Below are 17,961 nucleotides of genomic sequence, written 5' to 3' on the forward strand. Positions count from 1 at the left end.
TACACCAAGTGGTCTAACCACTGCATGTTACGTTTAGTTCAAAGCCACAAAATCTGGAATTAAAATATCAATTGTTGGTTGAGGTTTATGTTTTTTTATTACTTTTTATTTCAATTCCGAATCCACATTTTATTACTATTTTAGTTGACGAGTAATCATCAAATTCATATATAATAAACATCACCCTATTTATTTATTTATTTTATTAATATATAAATTAATTTGACATGAACAAAAGTTTTGATTAAAGTTGACTAAGTATGTCAGTTTATTTTATAATTATATTGGTTTTAATATATTTGATGCATAAAATGGAAAAGAAGAAGAAATTGGCCCGATGGTGGCCAAACTTGAAACAGTAGATCAAGAAAAACCCGTGACTTTAAACTATCAGAGGAAACAAAATTATTCGTTAAGGAATCTAAGACGAATCCAATTAGAATAGGAAGAAGTATATAGAGGGCAGTGCTGTCTACGTCGGTCAAGATTTTAAAGCTCACGGTCGCCAAATTTGGTCTATGAAATTTAGTCCCGATGGCCAATATTTAATTTGGCTAGCGGAGGCGAAGATGGGTTCGCATGTGTGTGGCGCGTTAACTCTGCAGACGCATTTTGCGATGCCAACAAGTGCAGTTTCGGATGCCAAGATTTGGAAACAAAGCCAAATTCTAAAAGATAAAGGCAAAAAGATCCTTCCATCATCATCCCTGAAAAGATTTTCGATATCGAAGAGGAGCCTTTGCAGAAGTTTCGTGGCCGTAGTGGCGATGTTTTAGACCTTGCACGGTCTTCATCCGATGTAATACATTTAGTTGCGCAAAGTTTCAAAATACCGTGTTAATCTTCTATATATGTATCTAATCAATCAGCATTATTCCATGGCACACCAACGTCTGCTCAATCAGGGGAATCTGACTCAGAACGTTTCTCTAACAAACTCGTTCTCCATGGATAGGTCGGCCAAGGGCTCGATGACTTTGGCCGATGAATAACTTCCTTCCCGGTGAATAACGATCACGGTGACATAGCCATAGATGAAGAATGATATCCTCGACATGGGGGTCTGGTTTTTGTTACTGCGAATTTTGATGGCACAATCAAGACATTCCATAACTATGGATTACCGATTAAAAACTTAGGAGGCGGAATTTTCTTGATCATAGATTTGAAGTATTCAAAAGAATCTCAAACAATTCCAGAGATGCCTGCATTTTTGTCAAGTGATTATTGTATCTTAGACCAGGGTTAGCTAAAAGTTGTAAAGCTTTGTTATTTCATATTTTTATTGTACTGATTCTCAAATTTTCAGAGCATCTCATTTGAAGAAATGACAGCGACCATCTCCGCCTATTTTTAGTTCAACCTTCTTGTGTGTTTATTGAATGTCTCTCTCTCCATGTAGATAAGTTGTTTCCCCTTTTTTAAAAGCTAAATATAAGTTGTTTCCAACCATTTCTAACTTGTAACTTGGATAAATGAGCATTTTTCTGGTGAAGTAAGTTCGCCATTTTATGAAATGATTTGATTTGGAGCTATAGGTTTGAATAGACATTCATTTTGGGTAAAATCCTTGGTGACCGCACGTCATTTAATTTAAAGCAATTAAGGCCAGTGCGGTAATTGAAAAGACACTTAATTATACATGTTCTAAAATTAATGTCAGCACTTAGCAGTATACATGACGTTTCCTCGCCATTTCCCAATTGTCAACAGGTCAACTTCTCTCTAGAAATATATCTATATATAAATATATATGTATATATATATATATATAATAATGAGTTTGAAAAGTCAAAAAAATCCAGCACATCTAAAAGTCAAAAAATGGGTCGAAGGGATCACACCAAGATTGTGAGGGTGACACCATTGGAGCTGAAAACAAAGTCGATGGACTAGGTATGAACATATTAATGTAGCCCGGCAGGAATGAGTCTCCCGCCGGCGAGAAGAATCCGGGCGATATCGGTTGTAGATTCGTCGGCGCAGGAGATAATATGCCGGGAACTCGACTCATTTCCACGTCTGTGCTTTCAAGAATACTATCCATTAAATCATCGTCATCACCAGTATAACCGCTATTATGGGAGATTTCTCTGTCTTTAGAGCAAGGGCTAGTTTTCTCTATGGAAGCGAGGCGGGCAGCTGGGGATAGGTCCCCGGCTCCTCCGCTGGATGTGGCCGCCGAAGTGTTGCCGGTTAAGCGTTGGACAAGGTTCATGAAGTCGCTGACGGTAGTATGTATGACTTTTGGGGACACTGCGTAGATTATGAGCGGCTGCCTTTCTTCGACAGGCGGAAATTCTTGCGGTGGTTGTTGGTGAGCCGGTGGAGGAACTGGTGGTTTTCTGATCTTGTAGGACTCCTTGTTGACTTTGAGTATGCCGGGACGAGGGCCCTGCAATTCTCTTCTCGGAGACGACCTGCTCACTCCTCTCCCCCACTCGCCGCCGTCGGATAAGAACTCTGAAGGTTCCATGAATAAGGGGGTTTGCTGGATACAGAAATCTATCTTCGCTATGTGCAGGTTTACCAAATTTGGCTTGGATTTCAGAGAGAGAGAGAGAGAGAGAAGCAAGTGAAGGATATTGGTAAACCTGTGTTCTTAATTATTTGTTCTCCTAAGAATAATTCGTCTCTCAATTGCTGTGATATCCTTTGTTGCGATTAGCAATTAATCGCCATTATTTTTTATTTATATGGTAAATTTTTAAATATATTAAATTAGATATGTGATAATTAAGGATTAATACAATAAAAAAAATGTTACATAAATTATCGCCAACAATTTTTACTATTTTGCCAAGTTGGCCATAGCCACTGCCTATAAAATATAAATAAATTCTTTAAAAAAGTTTTACAAAAGCAGCGACGACTTCCCAAGTCTAAATTAAAACGTGTAACTTTATTATTGCTCAAATATAATATCGCTTTTTATTTCTGATTACAAAAATAAGATTACCAAAAGATCATTATTACTCAAATAATATACATACATGTTATTAAATATCTGTTGCTCATAAAATATTTCACTAATTAAAATTAAATATAATCAAGAAAATACATTTTTTTATACGGCCTTTGATTATTTTATAATGTGATCTAAAAAAATAAAAGCTTATGTTAATTAATGAGTTTATTGGATGTTTAATTAGTGCCAACATTTCAAAAATGAAAATAAAAAAATAAAAAAATTAGTGCCATTTCAAAAAATAAAAAATAAAAAATAAAAAAATTAGTGCCAAACAAAGAGGAAAATATGGGAAATTTTTTTGTATAAAATAATTAAAATTTTCGATTAATAATTAAGTTCTTAGCTCACAAATGCTCATGTATATTTTTAATAATTTTACATAAAATAATCTAGCCAATCATCATATATTATTAATGAAACTTCTATCTCGTATAGGTCAAATTAAATATATATGATGACGACATTAGAATTTAATAAATCAACCTGGATAAATTAAACTATTGTCTTAATAAGAACATAAATATATCGTACTACTTATTAATTATGTTTTAAGATTAATGCTCGAGAAGAGCAATGTAAATAAACTCTAGGGATAAAAGATTCTGCTTGGTTTTGTCTATGGAATTTTTAAATAAATAGACAACAGGAAAAAAACAAATTCTAAATTTATGTTTTGATAATTATATATTGTGGTTGTCAAAATAACATGAAATGAATCACATTGCTTCGTTGTTATTCAGTGAGAAGTGTTAAACATTAGATTTCTTAAACACAACAAGATCTTAAAATTTATATCAAATTATCAGAAATAATTGCATAAAACATATAATCCATAATAGATGAATCGGTTTGGATGAAGTCTTCCGAAACCAAATTGATACCCCGTGCATGGGCCCACTATCCCTGGCCCATCCCTAGCCAAAATGTAAGACAAGCCTGTTAAGGGCTCATGTATTCTCCTCCTCCTGACCCCATCTAACGGTCTTATTTGTGATTTCAGGTTTAGGACAATTCCAAAACCTGCGTCTGGACTAGTGACACTTGCTGGAATCGGACCCTAAATTTCCCGTGAGTATCACAAATTTTCTTAATTCTTTACAAGATCAATCCCAATTTTTCACTTAATCCCTATATTCAATAGAACGAGGTTATTTTGTTATTTATTTAGTTGGAAAAAAAACATATTTTAAAGTAAAAGATTTAGAATGTCTAGGTAGGAGGGTTAAGTGACTGAAACTTGCTTGAGAATAGTTAAGAATTGTAAGACTAGTATCATCTGGAGCCTGTGTTAAAAGCAAATTAGAATAAGTGTTACTTAAGCATAGCATATGGTCTGTAAACATGATTAACGTGTGTAGGTCCTTCTTGATTATCAATGTCGTACATAACATAATATATATATATATATATATATATATAAGAAAAAAATATGTAGAGTACTGTCAAATAAAACTACTTGTGAAAGATGACAAAAGACTCTGGTAAGGAACTGTATATATTTCTAACATGACTTCAATTATGTGTTTTTTGTTTTTCTTTTGGTCGTTTTACAAGACATACATGTGATCTGTGTTATGGACAGACAGAAAAGCAAATTGCGGAGGGTCCGGAATTGTTCCAGAGGCTCTTACCGAAAGTAACTATGAGAACTGGAAAACCTGTCTGAAAAACTATTTGGTCGGGCATGACCTTTGGGGCGTTGTCTCTGGAAAGTTTGCGGAGCCAGATAAAAGGGACGAACATAAACACGATGAATGGAAGAAGAAGAATGCACTGGCATTGCATGCCATCCAGCTCTCATGTGGAAAAGGCGTATATAGTAAGTTTAATGAAAAAACTCATCTGTCCGCTGAATTTGTGTGGAATCATTTGGTTGAGAGAGCTTGGGAGCCGAAGAAACCGACAAAGCCATCCTCTCATGACGATCAAAAAGCTCCGGTTGTTCATGATACAGCAGGTGTTTCTCAACTCTTATCTCATCTCAAATTTCACCATAATATGAGGATCCAATATGTTGTTATTATGTGAAAAATAACTACTTTTGGAATCATACAGTGTACGAATTTGTTAAAACCTTGAGCTAACTTTTGGGTTGAGATAAGTCTAAGTTTCAATCTTAGCACGATATTAGAGCTCAGGTTCCACCACTATATCTTGGACTGGTTATAGTTGGGCCACCTGTTCTGCCCATAGTTGGGTCATCAATGAACTTCAAGCTCCAAATTAATGTTCATTCATGCGTGTGAAGGAGATGTGCTAGTTGTCCCAATTGGATAAAATCTGTGGGAGTTGCATGTATGAACTTGAATAATCCTCCCCCATGAGTTAACTTTGGAGGTTGAGATAGGTCAAAGTCTCAAACTTTAACAATTATTAGCTGTTGAAAAAGCTTTAACAACGGTCATCTTTTTTTTCAATTCGAAAGTTTTAAAGATGATGTTAACAATAATATTTGTAGGCAACCAAGAACAACTCAAATATGAGCAGTTGTACAAAGCTGTTCAGGAAGGAGACTGGAAAGCTATACATGATATTATTTCGGTCGATTCAAATGCTGTGAGGGCAAGAGTCTCATCTCATCAAGATACTGCCCTGCATGTCGCTATTTTATCTGGACATATCGAGATTGCTGAGAGGCTGGTGAACAACATGAAAGAGGGAGATTTGATACTGGATAACGAATATGGGGCGACAGCCCTGTCTCTTGCTGCTATTTGCGGTGAAACAAAACTGGCAAAGGCAATAGTTGAAAAGAACAGAGATTTACTTACAATTGAAAACAAACACGAAGACGGGCACCTTCCCGTGATTGTGGCTGCTTTATATGGACAAAAGAATATGATTCGTTATCTCTACAGAGAAACTCCTAAACAATCGCTGAAACCTGAAAATGGTGAGAATGGAGTGTTGCTTCTTAATAGTCTTATCACAGCCGAATCTTTTGGTAAGCTACATATGAAGAGGTATTCGTCATTGATTCCTTCATTCCATGCTCCTAATCTTTGCTGGTGTTTGTTGTAGATGTTGCTTCAATGCTATTAAAACAATATCCAAGACTGGGGGTTAGCTCAGATGGCCATGGCAACTACCCTCTCCGACTATTGGCTCACAAGCCTTCGGCATTCCGCAGCGGCACTAAGTTTACATTCTGGGAACAATGCATTTATTACTGTAAGTTTAAGTTCCACATAAGTACGAGCGTAATGATCTTTCATCTGGTCTAGTGAAGGAAATTATAAGTTTTTTCCTCTAGGTGTCAAAGTTCACTCACCATGGGACAGTAATCGGTTTTCTTATGATGAAAACCTTGCACAAACCCAAGCATTGAGCGGTGACGACCGCAGAATTGAAATTCATGAATCAGATGGTGAAGACAATGTTAATGGGAAAGCACATGGAGTACCAAATCTGGGTACGATGCATCTCTCCACCGCTAATTGTTTTTTTCCTCCTCTGAAAATCAGTTCCATGATGAAACTTCTTGATGACTATTCCGGCTTACTTGTAACGTTAGATGCTCAAAATCAATTTCAGCCACTCTTGAACTATGTACGAAACTGTTATTTGTTCAGGTGCCATTTGATATAAAGGGTTTTTAGGTTTCTTAGTCGTATTTGAATAAGAAAAATGTGATGATAAATGAGCGTGCTTTATGTATTGATCCAACAGGAACTTAGATCAACTTTGCTGACCAGTTTTGAGTATTTTTGCAGTTTTAAGGCTGTTTCACAAATTGGGTTGGGGCGTTTTACGATGCATTGGTATGTACGTAGTATCCTTCATTTACTGCTACTTATATATATGGGAAAAAACTTGTGACAAGCTGTTGAATATCTACAAATTATTCAGTTCCAGAGATCAAGTATATTCATCACAGAAAGTTGGTACATGATGAAGCTGAAAAGCTCTTGATTTGTATGTTTAAGGAGATACAAAAATTGAGTAAGTCAGATCTCGACGATATGGGAATCGACTCAATAATTTATGATGCTATCAAGCATGGGATTGTTGAATTTATAGATGAAATGCTGAAACATAATCCCGATATAATATGGAAAAAGGACAAGAGAGGAAGAACAATTTTTTCCCATGCGATTGTATTACGTCAAGAAAAGATCTTCAGCCGTATATACGGCTTAGGAACTAAAAAGAGCATAATGGCCCGAAGACATGACGTTTTTAAGAACAACTACTTACACCTTGCCGCAAAACTATCTCCTCCTCCTCGACTCGAACGCGTGTCTGGAGCAGCCTTACAGATGCAGAGGGAACTACAATGGTTTAAGGTCAAAATATTAGTTTCCAATATTTAACCACACAAAGAATTTTACGATATAAAGAATGTCCTTGAATGTCGCGATTTATGTTTGTAGGAAGTTGAGAGCATTGTTCAACCGAAGCTGAAAGAAGAAGTGAACGAGAACAACAAAACGCCGATCACTTTGTTCACCGACGAGCATAAGAAACTTTCCAAGGATGCAGAAACTTGGATGAAGAACACCGCCGGATCGAGCATGATTGTGGGCACACTCATCGCTGCTGTCATGTTTACGACAGCTTTCACAGTTCCAGGAGGCAACAAAATCGACGGCTTACCGACCATGTTAGAATCTCAGCCACGCCCCTTCTTTATATTCATGTTTTCAAATGCCTTGTCAATGTTCAGTTCCTCCACTTCTCTGCTGATGTTCTTGGGAATTCTCACCGCTCGATTTTCGGAACAAGACTTCCTCAAGTCCTTGCCCACGAAGCTGATCTTCGGGCTTATGTGCTTGTTTATCTCCATTGTTACGATGATGTCATCATTCGGGGCAGCGTTGTACTTGATTCTTCACGATCAGTTACCTTGGGTTACCGTTCCAATCATCGTTCTTTCCACTATTCCTATAGCTCTTTTCTCTCTTCTCCAGTTCCCACTCTTGATCGAGATGATTTACCGAACCTATTGGTCTGGAAATTTCGACAAGCCCAAGAAAAATCGGCATTTTTCCCCCTGATTTCCTTTTTGCACATCGATATACTTTATGTTTCTCTTTTCATACCGTTGCAACACAAAGAACATCTGAGATGAATGTCGTTTGATTAGTAGATTATCACTTGTTGATTTGCTTGCTTTCCCCCCCCCCCACCCCCCATAAAAGATTGTCGATGAAGCATAAAATCACTTACGTCTCAGTATCTTCTTGCAATATACGTGGTGATGCATGGTGACAACTATATCATATATTATATATATATATTTTTTTTTGACAGATTTCACTTTTAAATTATGATATATTTTTTGCATTTTTCATCTTGATGTATGAGTAGGTGTAAGGCCCGAGATTTTATTTACAGTAATCTGAAATGATTTGACAATAATTAATACGAATTATGGGTAAGTGAGAGGGGATTAAAGACGGAACAGATCAGACTGGGACAGACGAGAAAAGACACGAATTAGGTGCGAGGGAGGTGCCACTCGCGCACATGTGCGACGTGATGCGCGAGCTGTGCGCGAGTTGGGCAGAAGATCCCGCGCATATGCGCGGAGTGATGGCGCGCATATGCGCGAGCTGTAGTATGCTTTGTCCAGAGAACCTCGTGCATATGCGCCGAGGTGAGGCGCGCATATGCGCGAGAGATGCCGAGACACACGCGTCGACAAATGGTGTCTCGCGCATATGCGCCGAGTGATGTCGCGCATATGCGCGAGACGTGTTTCTTAAAGGAACGAGCCACGTTTCCTTGAGCATGCATGGGATATATATATAAGTATTACTTCGATTATTCCTTCAGAAATTGATAAAAGGAGCACCGAGGAACTTCGTGAAAATCCTTACGCCTTTTCCCACTCAGATTGTGATTTATGAACGATCCGTCCATCTGATTTTAAATCCGACTTCAGTACTGAGTTCCTATCAACGCAGGCTATAACTGGACGTAAGTTTTGTTACGTTTAGACATGATTTGAAATTATACTATTGTCAGAATTGAATAGGAATCAGATATGGTGTTTCCGATACAGTAGACATTGTATATTTGAAGTCAGAATGAAGAACAGATTGTTTATGTAATTGTTATGAATTTCGGAATCAATTTGACTGAGATTCGATATCAGATTTGTATTATCGTTGAAATTATGAGTTATATCGATAGTGATTATGAGTTCTGGTATTATATCTGTGATGTTGGGACTGACGGGGTTATCGAGATTGTATTATTATGCCGTCGAAATATCAGTTGATTGATATTGATCAGATTCGGTATTGATTTAGATGGTATTGTGGTATCATATGTCGATTGGCATTGATCCGATTATGTTTTGATTTGAGTATTGATCAGAACAGGTTTTGAACTGAGTTATGTACTAATATTGTATCTATTCGATTGTCATTATCAGATTGAGTATGGACAGAGTTGAATTTGGGACTTCGTCTTCGTCGGACCGAGAAGATAAATGTATAAATTAATGTTGAGTTGGGATTGCACAACTCGAGTAAGGTTTGGCTCGAGTTTCCCTAAATCACATACTTTACCTTATTGCATTGATTTGATTGATGTACTTGTTCTCTTGATTTATAGATAGCAGGTATTAGACGAGTAATCTTGGGACAGAAGTGCCTGATAGTGGCGGGATCGCCACGGGCACATTGCACGATGTCACAAGATAGTGTATTGGCGATTGTGCCAAAGTCTGTCACCGGATGTTTGGCTATCGATGTGGATAGAATTGTAGCTTCTTCTATTACTGGTGATCGGTACCGTATCGATGTGGATAGAATCATAACTTCTTCTATTACTGATGGTCGATATAATATCGATGTGGATATAATCGGAGTTCCTTCTATTACTGGTGATCGATACTATACCGATGTGGATAGAATCCGAGCTTCTTCTATTACTGGTGATCGATATCATATCGACGTGGATAGAACTGGAGTATTTTCTATTACTGTTGGTCGATATGGGAATACCCACATCTGGAAACCGGGATCCCTAGGCTACGATTGAGTCTAGTCTAAAATGTGGAGTCATGAGTCTAATTGACAGTTATATTGATTTATGTTGATTATGTTCCTGAATATGGTACATATCGATTTATATTCCTGATGATGGTGCATGTTTAGAATAGGAGTTATTCTTGATATTGATTTATGTTTCTAATTTGAATACATGTTAGAAATATCTATTATATGCTTTTATATCGATTTTATAATTGCATGTATACATGATTTATACTGAGAATATAATTCTCACCGGAGTTATCCGGCTGTTGTCTTGTTTGTATGTGTGCATGGCAACAGGTGGGATAGGATCAGGGTCAAGAAGAGAACGAGGCTGGACTAGATAGCGTGGAGATCCGTGCTCCGAAGCAACTTAGGATTCAGCACTGATATATAGTTGAACCTAGTTAAATCCTTGTAGACAATACAAGATTTGTATGTTTATGTTTAGTATGTAATTTGAAGTAAATTACATTACGTTTCCGCTTTGTATTTTAAAAAAAAAAATTTAGACCCTGTGTATAATAATTGATTGTATAATAATTGATTGATTCATTCCTAAGAATGACTAAAATTGGAATTAGCGTCCGGGTCCCCACAACAGGTCTATTGTGAGACGGTTTCACGAATCTTTATCTGTGAGACGGTCAACCCTACCGATATTCACAATAAAAAGTAGTACTCTTAGCATAAAAAATAATATTTTTTCATGGATGACCCAAATAAGATATCCGTTTCACAAAATACGACTCGTGAGACCGTCCACAAAAGTTTTTGTCCTTGATGTATAATAATATACTATATTATATACATATATATAGTTACTTTGAGTATTTTATGGTTGAGATATCTTAGGCCGTGTTTGCAAATGCTTAAAAAATTGATTATGAACTTTTATTTTACAAATTCGCAAATGAAAAATCAATAATAACTTACTCAAATATTTACAAACACTACTTTATACTAACAGCTGCACAAGAAAATAGGGATATATGATGAAAAATAGAGATAAATGATTTGACTAGTATATTACTTATTTATATGTAATTAAGTGAGATACTCATTGAAAATTTATATGAATTTTCGATATTTTATATCCGTTTAGTGTTGATGAGACTAATACAGGTTTGACAATCATATCAAGATAATATTATTTAAATTCCATAGTTAAATTTTTTTCATACTAAAAATCCATTAAATTCCTCCTATTTCGACACAATTTTCACAAATTCGACAAAAACCATTCAAATTCTCTAATCCCTAATATGTGCAGGCCCATCTAAAATTATATGAAAATTGGACTAAATCATTGATTGCGAAAGCCCAAAATAGTTACAGTGTAAAGTCCAATAGTGGCACTGATTCTGGGGCTTCGACGTTTCGTTCTTCGATTTCAAAATTCAGGGTTCTTCAATTTCCTCTTCGCTGCTCTGTAAGTGAGTGAAAATGACGAAATTCCGGAAGCTCAATCGGCCCACTGGTCATAGAATGTCAATGCTTAGGTAATGATTAAATTTTTTTTGAAAGAAATTTCATTATCTTTCTTCCGATTTTTCAAAGGAAAGTTTTTATCTTGTAATCACAGGACAATGGTGTCGCAGTTAGTTCAGCACGAGCGCATAGAAACCACTGTTGCCAAGGTAATTGATCTGCAGTTCCTATGATTTTCCCGTTCTTTTAAAGTTTAAGGTTTTATTGGGGTTTTACTGTTGGGGTGGAATGATTCGATCTTTTTGCTTGAATTTTTATATGTTTTCGCATGAATTTTACTTGTTGATCCGTGTTATTGGGAAACTTCGAGGATTAATGCTCTAGACTAGAGCGAAAAAAATTATTTAAATAAATGCAATTTCCTTGCGTGAGTGAGCTAAGTTCATTCTATTGCAGCCACTGCGTTATTAAAGTTTTGGTTTTTAGGTTTTAGCGTTATATGTGAATTCGACGAAGGTTGGGTGTTCATGTCTTTGTTCTGTTTGATGAACAATCTGCCAAGAAACTCTTAGGGGTTAAAGTTAATTTTAAGGTTTATTTTGGGTTTGACATTTTTATGTGTTTAAATCCTACTCTTCTTATTTGGTTTATTTCTTTGATTACAGGCAAAAGAAGTCCGGAGGCTCGCAGATAACATGGTACAACTTGGAAAGGAGGTATGAATTTTGTTAAATAATGTAAGCGTATAATGTATTGTTCTACGCTTAAATTGATGTTTTGGATCTCTAATCTTTCAAGAACAATGCTTTTGCTTCCTAAACTCTGAAATATGTAGAATTTTGCATGTTTCGACTCTAGCTAATGCTAAGCCATGAAGACTAGTATATAAGATTATAATATCATCCACTTTCCAGATTGGATGCCTGAGAAAGAAATTATGTAAGGGCTTTGTAGTGTAGTATAGGATGTCTGAGTCATTCCTCAGAAAGGGCAAATCACCTTCAAAGTATTATTGGAGTATAATTTACCACTTTCGAATGAGTGGCATAAAACGATAATATACTCAGATTCATGTATTTCTCTGTCTTCATTATTTCGAAAGATTATTGATCATCTTTGACATTTATATTGCACCACGCGAGAAGCATCACAAAGATTAAAACAAAATGTTTATCTCCGTATACAGTTCTACTTCTTTGTTGGGTTAAATGAAGAAGATTCTCTCTTAAAAAAACGGATCTCATAATTTGATGCTTACATCTGAGTAAGCTGCTTGTTTCTTGATTTTTGATTTGCATGTTCAATTATAACAGGGTACTCTCTGTGCTGCTAGGCGTGCTGCTGCCTTTGTGCGAGGGGATGATGTGATTCACAAGTTATTTACAGAGTTGGCTTATCGATACAAGTGAATGTCAAATCTGTTAATTTTTGGTTGCTTTTAATCTGTGAATGTGATAATTAAATGAAAATTTTTCTACCACAGGGACAGAGCTGGTGGATACACCAGATTGCTACGAACTCGAATTCGAGTTGGTGATGCTGCACCTATGGCCTATATTGAGTAAGTTTTTTATGTTCGCTCTCAATCTTTTTTGATTTCCTTGGTAATATAAATATATTTGACAATGTCGTTTGAAATCAATGGTGTTTTTTATTCCTTCCATTAAAAAATATTTTTATTGACATTTGAGAAATAAATGATTAGTGCGTGTTCAGAAGCTAAAAACGTCTGTTTATGAGTGTTTTTATTTTGAATGAATTTTACTTTTTCATCAAGTAGTAATTAATAACATATTTAATGATTGTATATTATAATGGCAACAAAATTATATTGATAAATATTAAATTGGAATTGTATAATTGCATTAATGTATTAAATCAGTAAGTTCGGTAACATGAAAAAAGTTATAACGTGTTAACAAGACTTTCAATTTGTAATTTATATTAACAAAAAAAATTATTTATAATAATAAAAAATTCATAAAAATAAAAATGTAGTATTTTGGAAATAATAAAAGAAGAAGAATGGATTTTATATCAATTTAGTGGATTAACGGGTTAAATTTTGGCGAAAAAACACTTGAACTTGCAAAACACTTTTTTCCGAGCAGGGTCAATGCATCTTCTCGCTCTGTTTGGCAACACATATTTATCATTTGGCAGGTTTATAGATAGAGAAAATGAACTCAGACAATCCAAGCCACCAAACCCACAGCCACCGGAGAGAGCTCCCCTGGATCCGTGGACAAGATCTCGGCTCACCCGGCAATTTGCACCACCCAAAGAAGAAAAGATTTCCGAGTCTGAGAATTGAGTGTTGTTTTCAAATGTAACAGCACATTTTGGTTGTGATGATAAAACTAGGTTCTATTTAACCAGACCACATCTTGATTTACCAGTTGCTAGAATCAACTATTGTTATTTCACATGCATTTTGGCTGTGGTAAACCTGTTGAGTTTATTTTTCAGCCAGTTGGGTTTCTATTGTTGCTTATAGGGCAGGAGCAAGTAAAACAAGAGTCTCGAATGCACCTGCTTCTTTGCATTTATAAATATAGATTGCAATAAATTTTGATAATTTTGTTCTTGGATTGAGCAGAATCTAGATTTATTTTCTGTCCAGTGAGATGGGGTGGAGTATGGATTGGTTATCTTTTGATCATGTGGAGCAAGTTTCCATATAATTTATGCATTGATGAAGTCCTAGGTATGTTACTCGGTGTAGTAGAGTATTTTGTAAAAAGAGTATATTTCCATAGTTTCTGGTCTTCCATATCAGTGGCGGGGCGGCTCTAGAAATTTCATGTATCGGCCGAGAGAACTAAGTATGATTGTGAAGAAGTTTTGTTTCATTTGAGTTTGATGACAATGCCTCTCATTTACCATTTATCCGCAGTTAATCATCTTCATATATCCGCACCTCTACTTGTAGTTTTGCTCTAAATTTTCTATATATTAATTTTATAAACTGAAAAAGATATGTTTTTTTTATACTGGCGGGGAACCCTAAAACACTAGTACGGATATTCCTCCGATTAACTAAAAGAAATAGGCTCTATACAATGAAATGTTATCTCTCTCAGTAGACTTATATAATGTTTTAGAGGGTACAAATATCGTGGAATATTACAAGAATTGACACAAAGGAATTTAACCAGTTGGAATGTGAATCAAAACCATATGTGCATAAAAGTTATTTTCAACTACGGATGAAAAATAATGATGCCTAGAATATATTCTTACTTCTAACAGTTAATGAAACAATTTAATGATGGTCACATGTCTATCATATATTCTTGCTTCTAATTCCAAGTTCATAAAAAAGATGTAGGAATCCAGTGATCACCCTGAATGAAATTTTGAACCGAGTACGAATCGACATGTTCAGCGGGGATCAGACTACTCCAGGAAACACGTTTTGATGTATCCGATCCAAGCCCCGAATTCGAAATCTCGCCGTAGTATAACGTTTTCAACGCAAAGTCGCCACTCCAAGGCATCCACCCATCCGGTGTAATAAGAGACTCTAATGTACATCGAATAAAAACTGTCCTCGAGTATTCCTTCCATGGCCTTCCGAGGAAATTCTTGTGCACACTCGGCTTACTGTAATACAAAGCCATGTATGTATCCGTACCGTTGATCAAGCAATTTTGGAAAACGAAGCCGGTCGATTGGGCGGGGTCGATTCTTCCATGGGCTGTCACGGCATTGTTCTCACCTTTTTCGGGGCTGAGTTGTCGAGGGGCAACCAGAATGGAGCAATTTTGGAAGACAGATGCTGAGTTTCCGAATATGAAGTCTATATTGCCTTGGATTCGGCATGATTTGTAGAACTGGCGAAGCGAGTGAGCGTACAGGGTGTCTTGATTGCCAACGAATTCACAGTTTTCGAGGATAGAGAGATCGCTGTCTGATCGGAAAGCTACAGCTTGATGGGCATCAGGGCCCGCTGTATTTTGTATTGAGAGGCCAGTAGCCATGAATCCATCACCAACTACTCCTGTTAAGTGTAAGTAATCCCATGTATAAACTCAAACTTTTTAATACCATATTTATTGCTAAAAAAGCAAATATACCAACTAACTAATTCATTCACGTCCCTCACCATCTCAAATATTAAATGCTATACTATTAACCACATCACATAGAAATGCAATAATTTCTTCGCAAAACGCATATGATCTTGCTTTAAGAAAGATTTTACAAGAATATAACTTTGACCGGCGACTTACCAACTGTGGCGGAGTTGTAGGTGGACACCCCTGGCTGGCCCACGTTCATAGAACCTGTAATTACTGTTTTGTCCATGCCATCACCCAAGAACACAACATTCTTCTTCTCTAGTGGAACCCGAACCGTCTCCTCATAAACCCCGCTTTTGATCCATATAACAAACCGCTTGTCCGATCCGGCACTATCCGGGGCGGCATTCACCGCATCCTGCACCGAGTTGTAATCACACGCGCCGCTGTCCTTGCAGACAGTCACGTCCGCCTTGAGCTCAGACAGCACTGCACCGGCCACCTCGGGTCCTGAAGAATCTGATCCGGGTTCCCAGAATCCGTCGCGCTCGGTCTTGGGTGGGGCCCAAGACCCAATTTTGTCGCCGAAAACATCATAATTCACCATCATCCCCAGCGCATTGCCGGTGGACAAGATTAAAGAAGAATTAAAGAACGCAATGGTACTGCCCACTAGGGACGTGTCATTCACGTACTTGAGCGCCGACCAGCAGTCGTAATGGTACACCAAAGCCGCGCTCATCCATGCGCGCGCGTCCTTGATCTTGCCGAGCGGCAGAGCTCCGCCTGCCAGATTTATCCGGTATTCTGAGTAACGTAGCAGCTCCAAACACGTTTTGGCGGCATTAGACCTGTTCTGGTTATCCGATGACCCGTCCAGGATATTTTGTACCATGGCCCGACCCTTTTCAAGATATTGCGTGGTGACCCACATGGCGGATTGGATTACCTGCGAAACGGTGGCATCTGCGGGCACGTTATTTGACTGGGACAGCCAGGATACACATGTTGGACTGTCACGCGAGGCCTTGCAGGCCTCGTGAATCATATTGTCAGACGGTGAGCTGTCGGTGTGAGGCGGGGGAGATGACGGCTTCCGGATGTGGTGGTTGTGGTGGCGGGCGGAAGAGAGCGTGATGAATAGAACAAGTAACAGGATTGTTAAAGTAAGAATCGTCGCCATTGTAATGAAGAAGAATTTCAAATTCCGAGATTTGCTAGAATTGTCTGTGATGGGGTCTGATATGGGTGGAGGCGAGGATTTTATAGGTTTTCGGAGCTGCATCGCTTTCAATTAGGCCGATATTCTTAAACGAAGAATGTGGATAATAAGAAGAAAAATAAAAATCAACAGCGATCTTTATCGATCGATTTTACGGGTATTAATTGGCGATGTAAGAAGCAAATAGGTATTTATTTTAAGAAAAATGTTCAGATTTGATCTGGCAATTTCGGAGGCTAGCGATTGGAAGTGGATTCACGGGTTTGGAATGGTCTGAAGGAGTGGCCACTGAAGAATTAGAGAATGGAAAGTGGAAGCAGCGGTCGGCGCAGATCAGATCTATGAGTGATGGGTTCCTTTTGGTTGACTGGTGGTGCAATCAGTCATCGGGTGGGGTTTAGATTTGGAGAGACTTGACCTAGCAAGGAGTGTGTGATAGAAAACGAGGGAAGCAACATCTTGGTTTTTTTTTTTTTTTTTATCTATCTTAGAATTCGAATCATTATTTTTTGGATCAACTCAAAGTGTCCCCACTAATAATCCGTAGACCATTTGCATCGGATAAACCACACCGAACAAGTCTGGTATATCAGACTCAAATAGCTAGAATGATAGAAGCAGCTGAAGATTAACTTACGTCCTTAGATACGAGCTGACCATATCCTATCTAACTGGGAAATCACACATACGACTATTGATTGAATCGACATAATCTCCAATTAAAAGCAGCTTTATCCATTTTGCTTATAATATTAAGCAACCATTTCCATTTTTCCCTGCACCGTTATCAAAGACACCTTAATTGAATCATTAAGAAATATTTTCCCCAATTTCGAAAAATCTATTAAGTTTTGTGGTAGAAAAAAAAAAGAAAAGAGGAAGGAAAAGACTAGCCCAACTCAAATTTAAAACTAAAAGGGGCTGCCAGGTTTCTTGTTTTGGACTATCAAAGTTGAAAATGGATGGGGCGGGGCTGTTGGAATTCCATACACAAACTGGTCTAACCCACTCTAATATATGGACCCGGGTCGTCCACTCCCCCTGCATGCATGCAGTACCTGAGTCGACTGATTATTTCCAGCTGATATTAATTTTTTTTAACATTATATGTTTGCAAATTAAAGTAACCTCTATGGCATAGATTAATTTAATATATTATATTAAAAATAAATTATATTAATTGAGCCTGCCTACATTAAGAAATAAAAAATAAATAAATATTAAAAAAAATTGGTAAATAAATTATTATTAAATTGAAAAAACTGATACATAAACTATTGCAATTTGTACATGATACAAGTAAAAAGTCATTTTTATCTATAAAAT

General features: G+C 37.0%; 4 protein-coding genes across 4 annotated transcripts; 2 read left to right on the forward strand and 2 right to left on the reverse strand.

Moving 5' to 3' along the window:
• Positions 1-1,742: 1,742 nt before the first annotated feature.
• Positions 1,743-2,668, reverse strand: LOC142522633 (protein MKS1-like). The gene has a single exon (XM_075626141.1). The coding sequence runs from the start codon at positions 2,474-2,476 to the stop codon at positions 1,811-1,813; it is 666 nt and encodes a 221-aa protein (XP_075482256.1). The 5' UTR covers positions 2,477-2,668; the 3' UTR covers positions 1,743-1,810.
• A 1,737-nt stretch (positions 2,669-4,405) lies between these two features.
• On the forward strand, positions 4,406-8,118 carry LOC142522575 (uncharacterized). Its single transcript, XM_075626038.1, has 8 exons — positions 4,406-4,452; positions 4,554-4,928; positions 5,430-5,915; positions 5,993-6,142; positions 6,225-6,383; positions 6,685-6,732; positions 6,821-7,257; positions 7,345-8,118. Exons 1-8 carry the CDS (start codon positions 4,437-4,439, stop codon positions 7,966-7,968), a joined length of 2,295 nt encoding a protein of 764 aa, XP_075482153.1. The 5' UTR covers positions 4,406-4,436; the 3' UTR covers positions 7,969-8,118.
• A 3,158-nt stretch (positions 8,119-11,276) lies between these two features.
• On the forward strand, positions 11,277-13,974 carry LOC142523349 (uncharacterized). Its single transcript, XM_075627120.1, has 6 exons — positions 11,277-11,459; positions 11,543-11,597; positions 12,054-12,104; positions 12,702-12,793; positions 12,872-12,949; positions 13,552-13,974. The coding sequence occupies exons 1-6, from the start codon at positions 11,404-11,406 to the stop codon at positions 13,700-13,702; spliced, it is 483 nt and encodes a 160-aa protein (XP_075483235.1). The 5' UTR covers positions 11,277-11,403; the 3' UTR covers positions 13,703-13,974.
• A 562-nt stretch (positions 13,975-14,536) lies between these two features.
• On the reverse strand, positions 14,537-16,701 carry LOC142523069 (putative pectinesterase/pectinesterase inhibitor 51). Its single transcript, XM_075626707.1, has 2 exons — positions 15,624-16,701; positions 14,537-15,391 (listed from the first exon to the last, which is right to left on the reverse strand). The coding sequence occupies exons 1-2, from the start codon at positions 16,696-16,698 to the stop codon at positions 14,703-14,705; spliced, it is 1,764 nt and encodes a 587-aa protein (XP_075482822.1). The 5' UTR covers positions 16,699-16,701; the 3' UTR covers positions 14,537-14,702.
• Positions 16,702-17,961: the final 1,260 nt, after the last annotated feature.

Source organism: Primulina tabacum, chromosome 13 (genome assembly GCF_025594145.1).
Source record: "Primulina tabacum isolate GXHZ01 chromosome 13, ASM2559414v2, whole genome shotgun sequence".
Taxonomy (NCBI): Eukaryota; Viridiplantae; Streptophyta; class Magnoliopsida; order Lamiales; family Gesneriaceae; genus Primulina; species Primulina tabacum.